This window comes from Chelonoidis abingdonii, chromosome 2, assembly GCF_003597395.2.
Source record: "Chelonoidis abingdonii isolate Lonesome George chromosome 2, CheloAbing_2.0, whole genome shotgun sequence".
Taxonomy (NCBI): Eukaryota; Metazoa; Chordata; order Testudines; family Testudinidae; genus Chelonoidis; species Chelonoidis abingdonii.
In genome coordinates this window covers 14991392-15006532 of record NC_133770.1, presented here as the reverse complement: position 1 = coordinate 15006532, position 15141 = coordinate 14991392, and the positions used below count along the sequence as shown (strand labels likewise).

The 15141-nt window shown below is 40.1% G+C and overlaps 1 protein-coding gene across 1 annotated transcript in view; it reads right to left on the bottom strand.

Moving 5' to 3' along the window:
* The window catches only part of LOC116836902 (sodium channel protein type 5 subunit alpha-like), a 103791-nt gene that overhangs the window by 87160 nt on the left and 1490 nt on the right, over positions 1–15141 (bottom strand). Inside the window, 2 exon segments of the mRNA XM_075063379.1 lie at positions 2417–2532; positions 12854–12976. Coding sequence (XP_074919480.1) covers positions 2417–2532; positions 12854–12976 — 239 coding nt within the window.

Here is a 15141-nt window from a genome sequence, read left to right as displayed (position 1 = left end):
TTAAAGGCAAGTTGGGCCTCCAGGGATCTGACAAACAGTTTCCTTCGAGGGGAGTGCAATCAGCAGAGCTACCAGATGCAAAAAGTCTCAAATAATCCACCAGTAAAAGCTGGAAAAGCTCAGGAGCCACTGCACCCTGCATGAGTCTGTAAGGGCTGTCCAGTTAGAGATGGTGGCAACCTTGCAGGGATCCACAGTTAGTGCCTCAGGGGAAATAATATAACCTAGGAACTTGGTTGTATTCTGATCAAATTGGCTTCTCCAGGATGCAGTGCACATGTTGATTATGAAGAGTCTGATCTTCAGAAAAGATGAGGATATCATCAAGGTATATCACAACAAACTGATCCAGCATATCCCTAAAGATATAGTTGATAAAATGTTGGAAGGTCACTGGGGTATTATATAGTTTAAAGGACTTCATCAGATAGTTGGTATGGAAGGAAGCCTTCCACTTTTTCCCTTCCCACATCCAAGCCAGGTTATTGGTTCCATAGAGATCTAATCTGGTAAACACCCTAGTGGAGTGAAGTCTCTCAAAGAGTTCATTGATATACAGCAGGGGTACTGATTCTGGATGGTTATTTTATTCAATGCCTGGTAGTCACGAGAGCAGAGAGCCATCTTTCTTGGCCATAAAAAAGTTTGGCTGCCCCAGCCAGTGATGTGGAAGGGCAGATGAACCCCTTTTCTGAGTTCTCTCAGAGATAGTCTCTAAGTGCCTATAGTTTCAGTCCAGTTCAAAGGGAACCTCAGCTCCAGACCTATAGGACAATCATAGTGCCGATGAAGGGGCAGAATGTCAGCCTTCTTCTTGTCGAAAATATCCGCAAACTCAAGATGTTTGGCTAGCATCCCAAAGGCTGCTAGGCAGGCTTTTGGGACCTACAGAGACCCCTTCAAGCTGGGTCCCCCTGTTCCTAAATCTGGCCAATCAGGTGATTTTGCTGCATGTCAGCTACGATTTAGCTATGAGTCCCCTGTTGCTCATTAGGCAGGTGGAGCTGCCAGCCCTAATTCTGGATATGCTATGTAAATGCACCACGCCCTCTCCTCTGCTCCCTTCACCGGTTCCCATAGAATTATGATTCATGTTTAAGATCTCAATCCTTATCTACAAGGATATCTAAAAGGCCACCTACATTCTAGAACAAAAACCATGGTCAACAACTTCGCTCCTCAGGCACAATGAAACCCTCTACCATAAGGTAAATGCTCATCTTTGCGAGACAGAACTTTCTCAGTGTTTCATTCAAGACTGTCACATGAATTCCCCAGGAACCAAGGACCATCACAAACCTTACTATCTTATGGTCCATGCCAAGGAACATTTCTTTAACCTTGTCTTCTCTAAGATAATACATAGCAACAGGTATATTTAGAAAAAAATCCCTGCCAAAACAGGAAATTCCACTGCACGCACTTCTCCCCCTGATGAGAAAACAAATAACATGTGACAGATGTTGGTCACATTGCAGCTGATAGGAATATACATAGCTAATGCAGAGATTATTGCACTGTGGGGGAGGGAGTAAAATGAAGTCCAGTCAACCACCTTGAGCCCCCCACTCTGGGCATCCCTCTGGACACATAATTGTGCAGAAGAGACTCCAAACACACTTTGAGGTCACTAGGACCCACCAGGCAGTGCCACCCCTAAGTACATCCTGTGGCAATTGGGGACAATTGCAAGAATAGCCTGTCAGAGACGCTAACCAGTAGGAACAGGTGCAGTGAAAGCAGGGATCCCTGGACTTTCCAATTAAACTGCAGAATATTCTAACTTTCTCTGTCTTGTGTGGATTGGCTATTTGTTCCAGCTCAATCCACCCGCTTCCATCAGTCTCTTCACCTCAGCTTCAGTCCACATCTGCTCTTCCTTTTCTGCCCCACTTCCCTTTTTTTAAATTTAGCTGACCCTTTCCTAAATAAACCCATGCGAAAAATCATAGCAGTAACATGATATTTGCCATCTATCATATGGTTCACTCTGCTTGAATTTTTACCTCTTCCCCCACTAAGTGTCTTTTCTATTTAAACAACATTGTCTCATTGTTTCCTTGTATTCCTTCATCTGTCTGTATCCATCTGTTTTAATTTGCCTTATATTTTGTTCTGTGTTTGTAAAGCACCTAACACAGTGAGGTCCTGGTCCATGTCTGGGCTCATACACAGTACAGTAGTACAAATAAATAAATAAAGAAAGAAATAATAGGCAATGAATGCAACGTAAGAATGTACAGAGAATAGAAAGTGAGCTCCACAACAGACATGAGATACAAGATAGCAGTTCAGTGACAATCAAAGTCAAAAGCATGTGGAATACCCAATACTCCAGAGAACTTCAACACAAGCAAAATATAGTTTAACTGAATGTTAGCCCCTTGGGGAAAAGAGTGTTACTTACATTATATCAATAATAATTAAATCCATAATGTTCCATGGATCGCGAAGGAAGGTGAATTGATTCCAAACAAATCCACTTGCTAATACTTTTATCAATATTTCACAAGTGTAAATACCAGCAAAAATTAACCTGAGAAGCAAAATGTTCAAGAAAGCATATATTTTAGTATTTAAATCAGAAGGGTTTCAGGGACACCGTTTTTTCTTATGTTGTGAGCTATTCCCTTTGTGAGTGTAGAGAATTTATGAAAAATGGGACAATACATATGCAGACTACTGCCAGCACTGTAATGTGTTCAAGTTTGAATATGTCGTTCCCTTCCTGAATTCGTAGCCTGATTTGCATGCAGTTGTGGAAACAGTATGCACAAATTTGTGCATATTTCTGCACTGTATTTCAAGCCTATTTACAAAAATAAAAATTAACAATACAGATTTCTTTATCTTGAACAGTCTAAAAGGACTGTTCCTCTTTTAAATATACTCAAAAAAACAAAAATAAACCAAAGGACCCAACCTCCCACCAGCACCAAACTAAGCCATATAAATATGGTAACCCCAAAATGCTAGAGGTGAAATCCAGGCCCACTGCAGTCAATGGCAAAACTTCCATTGACTTCAGTGGGGCCAGGATTTCATCTGCAAAAACTAACTATGGATGTAGCGCACAGTTACAAAATGTAACAAGACACTATAATAATCTTTGCTTTATAATATTATGGGCTAAATTGAGGCTGTACTCAGCACAGGTGCACAAAGCAACAGGGATGGTGCAAGGAACTTTCCCCTCTTTATAGCCCCCATAAATAACTGCAGCTCTGAGCTCCCCAAAGTATAAGGTATACTGAGGGTTAGAACTCCTATGTAGAACTGCTTCTCCAAACAGGGTGAGGAAGAAGTGAACATCTTGCATCAGCCAGCAAAGTTAGATGGCAGAGAAGCTATGCTCTCAAGTTTCAGAGTAGCAGCCATGTTAGTCTGTATCCGCAAAAAGAACAGGGGTATTGTGGCACCTTAGAAACTAACAAATTTATTTCAGCATGAGCTTTCGTAGCTCACGAAATAAATGCTGAAATAAATTTGTTAGTCTCTAAGGTGCCACAAGTACTCCTGTTCTTTATGCTCTCAAGGAGCTCCCAAGTGACTCCCAAATCCCCAGAGGCCAGGAAGGAAGACTCCACACACCACATCCTACCCTCATTTAATCTATTAGTTCAGTTCTTCATTCTCCCTACTTTAGAGCAGGAGAAAGAGTAAACAAGTACTTACTCCATATTTTCGGTTGTCACTAGCTTTTGATTTGCAATCATCAGTGCACAATTGAATAGAACAGTAAACAAAATAAACGCAGTAAACCACGTAAATAATGAGTTAAGGAAAGAATATTATATTTTAAAATAATAGAAGTTCATTAACAAACTCAGTTATCACTGTATTTAAGAAATTTTCAAGTATAAAGTTTTCGATTCCTGAGACCTTCATGTCCAACAGTCTTCACATTGAGTTGTCCCTCTTTCCATAGCACTTGAAGGCATGTTAGGTCTTTGCTGAGATGGAGCTAATTTAATGAGAAAAAATGATAACAAATTATCCACATTTGTAACAAAGCCTTTCAATCAAAAAAGAAAAAAATCTTCCTCGAGTCCTAGTAGATGTGGTTCATGTTCAACAGGTTGACCCACACGAATATGAGCATGTTGCTTTGATTCTGAAAGTTCCTTTCCCAGACCTGAATAAGAGATCTGTGTAGCTTGAAAGTTCTCTCTCTCACCAACAGATGTTGGTCCAATCAAATATATTACCTCACCCACCTTGTCTCAATTGAAGACAGTTGGCAGTTTTTCAGAAAGTCATTATTAAGGGCACAAAAGCAAACTATCCCACTGCATAGGCAAGATAGGAAGTATGGCAAGAGACTACCTTGGCTTAACCAGGAGATCTTCAATGATCTAAAACTCAAAAAAGAGTCCTACAAAAAGTGGAAACTCGATCAAATTACAAAGGATGAATATAAACAAATAACACAAGTATGTAGGGACAAAATTAGAAAACCCAAGGCACAAAATGAGATCAAACTTGATAGGGACAGTAAGGGTAACAAGAAAACATTAGAAGCAAGAGGAAGACCAAGGACAGAGTAGACCTGTTACTCAATGAGGGTGGGGGGAGACAATAACAGAAAATGTAGAAATGGCAGAGCTTGTTTGTTGACTTCTTTGTTTTGGTCTTTACCAAGAAAGTTGGTGGTGTTTGGATGTCTAACACAGAGAATGCCAGTGAACATGAGGTAGAATCAGATCTAAAATAGGGAAATAACAAGTAAAAAATTACTTAGACAAGTTAGATGTCTTCCAATCACCAAGGCCTGATGAAATGCATCCTAGAATACTCAAGAAGCTGACTGAGTAGATATCTGAGCCATTAGCAATTATCTTTGAAAAGTCAGGGAAGACGGGAGACATTCCAGAAGACTGGAAAAGGGCAAACATAGTGCCTATCTATAAAAAGGGAAATAAGGACAACCCAGGGAATTACAGACCAGTCAGCTTAACTTCTGTACCTGAAAAGATAATGGAGCAAATAATTAAGAAATCAATTTGCAAACATCTAGAAGATAATGAAGTGATAAGCAACAGTCAGCATAGATATGTTAAGAACAAATTGTGTCAAACCAACCTGATAGCTTTCTTGGATGGGTAACAAGCCTTGTGGATAGGGGGGAAGTGGTAGATATGATATATCTTAACTTTAGTAAGGCTTTTGATACTGTCTTGCATTACTTTGTCATAAACAAATTAGGGAAATACAACCTAGATGGAGCTACTATAAGGTGGGTGCATAACTGGTTGGAATATCATTCCCAGAGTAGTTATCAGTGGGTCACAGTCATTCTGGAAGGGCATAATGAGTGGGGTCTCACGGGGATCAGTTCTGGGTCTGGTTCTGTTCAATATCTTCATCAATTATTTAGATAACGGCATAGAGAGTACACTTATAAAGTTTGTGGACAATAGCAAGCTGGGAGGTTGCAAGTGCTTTGGAGGATAGGAACAAAATTCAAAATGATTTGGACAAACTGGAGAAATGGTCTGAAGTAAATAGGATGAAATTCAATAAGGACAAATGCAAAGTACTCCACTTAGGAAGGAACAATCAGTTGCACATGTACAAAATTGGAAATGACTGCCTAGGAAGGAGTACTGTGGAAAGGGATCTGGGGGTCATAGTGGATCACAAGCTAAATATGAGTCAACAGTGTAACACCGTTGCAAAAAACCAAACATCATTCTGGAATGTGTTAGTAGGAGTATTGGAAACACTGATTAGGCCTCAACTCAAGTATTGTGTCCAGTTCTGGGTACTGCATTTCAGGAAAGATGTGAACAAACTGGAGAAAGTCCAGAGAAGAGCAACAAAAAGGATTAAAGGTCTAGAAAAGGTGACCGATGAGGGAAGATTGAAAAAATTGGGTTTGTTTAGTCCGGAGAAGAGAAGACTGAAAGGGGACATAATAACAGTTTTCATGTACATAAAAGGTGGTTACAAGGAAGAGGGAAATAAATTGTTCTTCTTAACCACTGAGGATAGGACAAGAAGCAATGGTCTTAAATTGCAGCAGGAGTGGTTTAGGTTGGACATTAGGAAAAACTTTCTAACTGTCAGAGGGGTTAAGCACTGGAATAAATTGCCTAGGGAGGTTGTGGAATCTCTGTGATTGGGGATTTTTAAGAGCAGGTTGGACAAACACATGTCAGAGATGGTCTAGATCAGTGGTCCCCAATCTTTTCATCTGGCAGGCGCCAGATGAAGGACTGTGGCGGTGGTGGAGCATCCACCGAAATGTCGCCAAATTTCTGTGGCATTTCGGCAGCGACGCCTCTTGATGACATCGCTTGTCGGTGGCAAGTGGTGTCATTGAGAGGCATCACTGCCAAATTTCTGCGGTGTTTTGGCGGTGACACCTCTTGATTACATCACTTGTCAGCAGCAAGTGACATCATCGAGAGGCATCGCCGCCGAAACGCCACAGAAATTCGGCGGCATTTTGGCAGATGATCCACTGCCGACCAAGACGTGGGCACATTTAGACGCGCCCACGGGCATGTGCTGGGGACCCCTGGTCTAGATAATACTTAATCCTGCCATGAGTGCAGGGGACTAGACTAGATGACCTCTCGAGGTCCCTTCCAGTTCTATGATTCTATGAACAACTCAAGAAAGGAAAGACTCAAGTGAGAAATTTTCTTTGAGGGCAAGTCTTCAAGTAGGATGTTAAAAGTAGTACAGCATCCCAGAAAGGAGGAACATCAAATATGATATGTACATATAGCTACAACCTGTGACTGAGACACATGAGGAGAGGTTACTGAAGCACTACTTGCTGTAGCACTCTGCTACCAAATAATGTGTTCATCAACAAGTGGATATCTAACCTCCATCTCAAAAAGGTGAAGACAATCCTCTACAGATCTCTTCATAAGGTGCATGAATGATTTCTGCCCAGGGCACAGCTGTTTCCCCTTCTGAGTAAGCAGTAATCACTCTGGGGAGAGCTAGTTTCTTTACCTTATAAGCCTCTCCAATATAACCTTGATCTATCTGCTGCCTCACTTGCAAATCCTATATCATTCTGCAGATTTTCTTCTTGGAATCTAAACTTCATCTCACAAGATCTAAACAAGACCCAGCTCAAACCACTTACAACAGCATCCCTATATATTTTGTCTATAAAAGTGTCTTTCCTGGTCATGATCATCTACACCATAAGCACCTCTGAACTAGGAGTGCTTTCTAGACAGTGAACATACTGGACCAGAAAAAGCTAGTCCTATATGCTGACTCTGTTTTTATTCCAAACATAAACATTCCATTCCCTAGATCCCAAGAAATTATCCTACTCTCTTTCTGCTCTATTCCTAAACATCCCAATGAATTTGAGTGGCACAGTATGGGTATCAGAAGAAATGTCTGAATAGAACCAAAATTTATAGAATGTCTATGCCTTCTTTGTCATTTTTCATTCAGAAGTGAAGGGCAAGAAAAAGCCTCTTCTTTGGCAAGTTAGTTCCAACTAATTTCTACAGTAGGTGTCTCTTTGTTGGTACTGTCCAGAATATTTGATCGTGAAAGAAGGTCTGTAACAAAAGGAACAGTGACAACCTCTTCCCTGAAATTCTGAGGAAGGCAGGGGCTTCGCTTTTGGCAGCCACCACAACTGCTTCATCTAGAGGCTCCTCAAAGAATTTACCTCCAGTGTACTTAGACACTAATTACATTGTTTGGTCTGCATGCCCATCTTCCAGAGGCAGAACCAAAAGGTGTCTACAGCTTACAGCACTCAAGGCCAGAAACAGAGCAGCAAATCTAAGAGAACGTAAGGAAGTCTCTAAGTGAATGAAGCCATCACAATATCTTCTAGTAAACCAGTTTCCTTTTTTTTATTCTTACAGGGAACTACATCTCAGTGTTCAATTGCCTATGCTATAACACCACCACTGAAGAGCTGAAGCTAAGGTCTCATCGTTTTGTCTGAGAGACAATTCTGTTCTCCTAGCCTTTGGTTCTTGGGCAGAAATATCCCTTCCAAAGGAACCAGCATATTCTTATGCAAACTTTAGAAGCTGCCTGTTAGGTGTATGCCTCACTCAGGCATTCCCATTCCTCTCTGATGTCATCTTTAAGAGAGGTATACAGAAGAATGTAAATCTCCTTCTTGGGTTGGGAAGGTGTCATAAACAGATAGCTAAGGGTTAATGTTTCTTTTACCTGTAAAGGGTTAACAAAGGGAACCAAACACCTGACAAGAGGACCAATCAGGAAACCGGATTTTTCAAAGCTTAAGGGAGGGAATTTGTGGGTGTTTCTTGGTCTTGGGTCTTTGTCTGTTCTGTGCTCTCTCAGCTATGAGAGGATCTATTTCCAGTCCTTCTAATCTTCTGTTTCCCAGTTGTAAGTACAAAGGTAGCAAAAGTATAGTCTTTTAAATTGTTTTGCTGTATTTGCATCTGTGTATCTGGCTGGTGGAGTCTTTATGTGTATTTGGCTATAAGTACTTTAAATTGTATTGTTTTTGGATAAGGCTGTTTATCTCTTTTCTATTGTTTATTCATTTTCTATAAGTTGAAAACCCTGTATCTTACCATCTAGATTACAGAGAACTGTTATTCTATTCTTTCTTTCTTTTTTTATTAAAAGTTTTGCTTTTTAAGACCTGTTGATTTTTTTTCTAGTTGACCCACCAGGAAATTGGTGGGAGAAAGGAAAGCCAGGGGGGAGGGGAAAAACTGCTGTCTGTGTTTAACTCTCCTAGTGTCCCAGGGAGGGAAGAAGCTAGGGGGAAAGACGGAGGGGGAATCTTTGTGTTAGATTCTCTGACCTTAGATGTGTATTGCATCTGGGTGAAGGGGAGAGAGAAATTTGATCTCTCGGGGTTGTGTTTCACGTAGTTGAAGTGAGGTAATCTCCTAAAGTACCCCAGGCAGGAAAGATCTGGGGGGAAGGGAAACAGTTTACTTTCCTTGTATTAAGATCCAGGGAATCTGGGTCTTGGGGTCCTCCAGGGAAGTTTTGGGGGACCCAAGTGTACCAGGCACTGGAATTCCTGGTTGGTGGCAGCCTATCAGATCTAAGCTGGTAATTAAGCTTAGAGGCTTTCATGCTGGTACCCAATCTTTTGGACGCTAAGGTCCAGATTTGGGAATTATATCATAACAGAAGGAAAGTACATATTGGTGAAGTGAGTGTCCCTATTAGCCTGATCCATGCTTCTGCCAGGGACAATTGAATCCCAAGCATAAATAAGTCCTTTCACAGCATAGGCTCAAACTTCTGAGGAGGAAAATGTCTGTCTTGGATTTCTTCCTGATCAGATGCAGACAAGCGATCTTTCCTCCTCCGAGAACACCCAAGAATTACTAAAATTAGACACTTTTCTTTGGACTTGTGACTACAAGAGTGATGATCTGAGCAAGATCTTTTGCCTGACTTCTTGCTTCTGTTAGAACAAAAGCTTTAGAGCCCAACAGTTGATACTCAGGAGAGAGGAGAAGTGGGAGGGAAAGGCAGGCTCACACCTGTCTGAACACAGATCAACTTAACCTCTTCTGGAAGGGCTAGAACTGGGGGTCTTTGGAGTTATAGGGGTCAACAGATGTGCAGGCTTTGACTGCAGTCATTTTCTTCTTTAAACAAAAAATGTTTGGCCCCTGAATTAGTTAGTTTTATCTTTGAAGGCTGCAGGCCCTTATTGGGAATCGGAGGTACCTGGAAGGTTTCAGTATCCCCTCAGGAATGATCAGGTGGCGCAACGGTTATGTTTCGGGAGCTCACTTCAAGGGAGCAGGATGACGGAATGGAAATGGAGAAGCCTCAAAAGGGAAGGAAAGTGAGGCGTGGTAAGGGACTGTTTGACTGATAACCTAGGGGCACACCAAATGCATGCTTCCCAGAGGAAAACAGTACCAGTGTCACTTATTCAATGAGCACAACCTCTCCTTTTTGTGGTTTATGTTTGCTTGTGCCTTAAATTTACAGTGGAACTCCATTTATCCAATCTAATTGGGACTGGGCTGTCAGCCCCGGGCCACTGGTGGTTCAGTTACTACACAGAGATGGATAATGGAGTCTCAGATAAATAGGGTTCTATATATATATATAGTGGATAGGGAAACTAAAGTTCAGCATTTCATTTTAGTCACAGAAAAACGTGGATTTATATGGGTTTTTTTTAACCAGATAATTTTGGGTTTTTTATCACAGAAAACTAGGATCCCTGAAGATTACCAAGGCGAAGACAAGAGATTTTTCTGGTAGGAGAGGAGTTTAGAGGCAACAATACTTTACACTTACACAGTCTCAAAATATGTTTAAAAAATGGGTAAACACCCAGTGAAGTACTGGGTTATGAAATAACTTGTTGGTTGTCACAAGACAGAGACAATGACAGAATTAGAAACAGATTTGAGGTCTCCTGACCCACAACCTCATGTTCAGTCCATTAAATCATAGCGTCCTTCTTGATAGAGAGGGAGAAGCAACAGGATCTGGCGTGAGTTTGGATCTGTGAAAAGAAGCCAAGAGAGCAGTGACATATAAAAAAGTGAGGTTAAAAGCCTGTGGAATGGAAAGAACACTGGAGTGTTAAAAAGAGATGGAGAAGTGATGGTTTGGAGTCAGTTTTGGAAGAAAGATAATAAATTCAGTGTGATGTTACATGATTAAAATATGACCATGTAGATCATTGTTGCTACCACTGTTATACAAATGAAATAAGGCTTGTACAAATTATGTTATGTACGGTGTCAATAGAAAAGTTATGGTTTGCTAAATATGATTATCCTATTTGTATGCATGTATCATTTTTGTAGCTGAAGTTATGAATATTGACTATGTACCTGCATTTCAAATGTGTTTGCTCCTGTGGTAACACCTATTAAGCAGTTTACATCCATTTTAGCCAGCACATTATGAATGGAGTATTAGAGCTGATAGCCTATCAACAAACACAACTGGCCATGGAATAAGCCATGAACTTTCCTGTGGACACTTCAGCCAGACTATGGGTAATGGCTGCCATGACTCATCGAATCATGCAATGGCATGTGACCACCTCATGTGACACTAAACTCCATCTTGTGTCTATACTTTTCCACAAACTGTGCTGAGGGCTTTGCTTGGTACAATGAGTTTCCCTCCACATGTCAGAAGCTATAAAAGGCCTTGGTAACATCTCCATTTTATCTCTTTCCTGCTCTGATCTCTGGACTATGGACTTACACTAATGGGAGCATTCTAACCAAAGGACTGAGGATCTTCCAGTCATTTAGAAACAACCAGAGACTTAACAAGCCAGCAAGTTTATTTAATCACTGCTTCAAGTGTGATCTAAAAACTTGCAATTTTTTATTCCTTTAATCAATTTAAACTCTGACTTCTTTCTTTTCTCTTATAAATAAACCTTTAGATATTAAATACTAAAGGATTGGCAACATCATTGATTCTTGGGTAAGATCTGAGTTATATATTGACCACGGTATGAGGCTGGTCCTTTGGGATCAGAGGAACCCTTCGGTTGATGAAATTGGTTTTAAAAAACCACTCATCATTAAGTCTACTGTCTGGGTGTTGAAGCAAAGACTGGAATACCTAAGAAGGTTGCATTTCTGACTTCTTGTTAGCCAGTGTGGTGAGACAGAAGTTTACTTTTGTTGCTGGTTTTGTATATCTTATGGAAGAATAACCACCAGTTATGGGGTGTGTCTGCCCTATTTCTCAGCAGTTTATCCTGAATTTGGTATTCTCAGTTCTGACCCATTGAGGCATGGTGACATGCAGGTTTTCCCTTTTTCACGATGGAACAGTGGTAAGACAGTCAGGTGGAGATAAAAATATTAGACTGAACAAAGGAGATAGGATCAGAGTTCATTAGTCAAACTGGGAATCTTTCGCAAACACGTGATAGTTGAAACCATGGAAACATGAATTTGCCCTGGCACAGAACACAGCAACAGCAGCAGAAGAAGAAAGGGGAGAGACCATGAACAGAACCCCAGTAGTTTGCAATGTATCCACCTAAACCACATGAAAACCAGCCTTTTATCAAACATCACTCTCCACCTAATAACGGTTGCATTTTTAATAACACTACATCCAATTTAAGATTAATTCTGTGTGAACCAGAACAGAAAATGAACCAAATACTCATTTAAAGGCTAACTGGAAATCTTTTCTACCTTAGAGTATATTCTTTCAACTTAATGATCATAAAAGATATCAGATAACTAGGATGATAATGGAGTAGACAACTTGGTGGTCTCCATTTCTGCACCTGCAAATTGTGGGTGCAAATAACAGTAGGTGCTATTTTTTTAGCCACCCCTTTAGGTTAGACAGACTCAGACTTCTAGGTGTTTTAAAAGTCACTCATAGGTTTTCAGGCACAAAAAATGGAGGCCTTCAAATATATTCCATCTCTAACTTCAATCATCTTTCCTTAGAACAATACCAGATGTACTCACCAAAGCACTATTGCAATTCACTTTCTAGAAGTTCTCAATCAGTGCTGATCAGTTGTCTTCGAACTTGAAATTTCTGTGTCCACCATAATATAGGTGCAAGTTGTGCAGAAGGCTCTAAAACAGCATAGGGTGATCTGTACATGTATTTTAACCCTAAGTCTCTGACAATAATATCTGAACTCTCAATCTATGAATCATCAGAAATGTGATTCGTCAAATCTAACCAGTTCTGCACACTTCCAATTTTGTGCAGTAGATACATGTGAATATTATTATTTCTGTAAAGTTAGATCCAGTATATACTACTAACAATTACACAATATTATATCCATATATCTTGTATCTAACCCCCTATAAACAGACAGTCAGAATGAGGGAAACTTGTCTAGTATTTCAAAGCAGTATTAGAATGAGGGAAAACAACAGGAAGGATATGGATGGACAAAAACTTTAATTGCAGCTCTTCTGATAGGATGGAAAGGGCTAAGTATACATAAGGCACGTGTGGCAGTAAATCGGAAAATTGTCTTCTCTTTATTTAGTACCATAAAAGTCTGCAAGACAAAAGAGACTCATAACATTAGAAATATGCCAACTAAACAATGTTTTTTCCAGAAACTAAACATCTAGGCTTTTAAAATTTATGCCCAGAACTGTAGTTAATCCTGCATAAGAGTGTGATTTTGCTGTATTCTTACTTGGAGCTCAGGCTTGCTGATACTATTTGCTATCATGCCAGTACATTACTGTAAGATCATTTTTATTTCCTCCTCCTGCCTCTTCCTCCAAGGAAATTACTATTATAGGAAACAAACCCCCACAATCACTTTGCCAAAGTAATTAAAGGCTATTAATTATGGGCCAAATTCTGCCACCCTTACTCATGCTCAGTAATACCTTATTCTTCCCCGAGTCCCACTGATTTCAGTGGGCTATTCACAACCCTATAGAACTACTCAGTGTAAGACTGCCAGAATCTGGCCCCTAATTTTTTGTGCAACTCTGTCAGCTCTCACTATGATATACCCTACTCCAAGAACGACCAACATTCTTGTCAGATACAGACAAAAAAATAAACAAATCCCTACATTCAAGATAAGAACATAAGAACGGCGGTACCAGGTCAGACCAAAGGTCCATCTAGCCCAATATCCTGTCTACCAACTGTGGCCAATGCCAGGTGCCCCAGAGAGAGTGAATCTAACAGGCAATGATCAAGTGATTTCTCTCCTGCCATCCATCTCCACCCTCTGACAAACAGAGGCTAGGGACACCATTCCTTACCCATCCTGGCTAATAGCCATTTATGGACTTCACCACCATGAATTTATCCAGTCCTTTTAAACTCTGTTATAGCCACCTTCACAACTCCTCAGGTTAAGAGTTCCACAAGTTGACTGTGCGCGCATGAGAGCTCCTGTATTTGTTTAACCTCGCCTATTAGTTTCATTTGGTGCCCCAAGTTTTGTATTATGGGAATAAGTAAATAACTTTTCCTTACCATTTCTCCTCATGATTTTATACCTCTACCATATCCCCTTGTCTCCTCTTTCCAGGCTGAAGAGTCTAGCTCTTTAATTTTCCTCATATGGGAACCTTCAAACCCCTAGTCATTTCAGTTGCCTTTCTGAACTTTTCCAGTGCTAGTAATCTTTTTTGAGATGAGCAGAGCACATCTGTACGCAGTATTCGAGATGTGGATGTACATCATTTATATAAGGGCAATAATATATTCTCAGTTTATTCTCATCCTTTTTAATGATTCTAACATCGGTCTGCTTTTTGACCATCTATGCACTGCAGTGGACATTCACGAAGACTTCCAATGACTTTCCTGATCTTGCATGACTTGTAGTCAATTAGCCCATACATACTTGTATGTATATTTGGGTATTTTTTCCATTGTGCAATACTTTACATTTATCCAATTATCTTATTTGCCATTTTGTTGCCCAATCACTTAGTTTTGTGAGATCTTTTTGAAGTTCTTCACAGTCTGCTTTGGTCTTAACTATCTTGAGCAGTTTAGTATCATCTACAAACTTTGCCACCTCACTGTTTACCCCTTCCTCCACATCATTTATTAGATAATGCTTATGTTAACATTTCTGTAACTTCTTCAAATGAATTAGACTCCTCTTCTCTACTCTAAGAATCCCAGCCTGTAACAGCACTTGAAGACAAAGTGAATCTACTTACATGTTACAGAATTGTCTTGGGAGTTTTATGATGAAATGACTTGTACATGAATAAGTAACAGTATGAATATGATGTACTTTCTCATGTACAATGTAGCCTACAAGCTGATTCAGTACAATTCCTCCTTCAACATATCAAATATACATATATGTTTTTCAATACTACACTCCTATATCCAAATTATATTGCTTCTTCTTGGGAATACTGTATTTATATTGCCACATATCACTGCAGGTTGAAAATAAATTCTGATCTGATCGAGCTAAAAATCTACTGCCCTCTTGGATTTTGAGTTTGTTTTTTATTCTATATATAAAACTGTAATGCACGCTAATAAAAATGTTCTCATTACAGCAGAAAACATTATTAATAAGGAAAAATATTCAATAAGGAGGAATTGAAAGATTTTGATTGGGTGGACTAGGAGCTGAGGCCCCGTGTTTGGAGGCCTCATGGCTCTGCCACAGAAAAGGGCAGTAGAGAGGTCCTCCAATATGCCTAAAGAGGGTAGTGGGAAGCA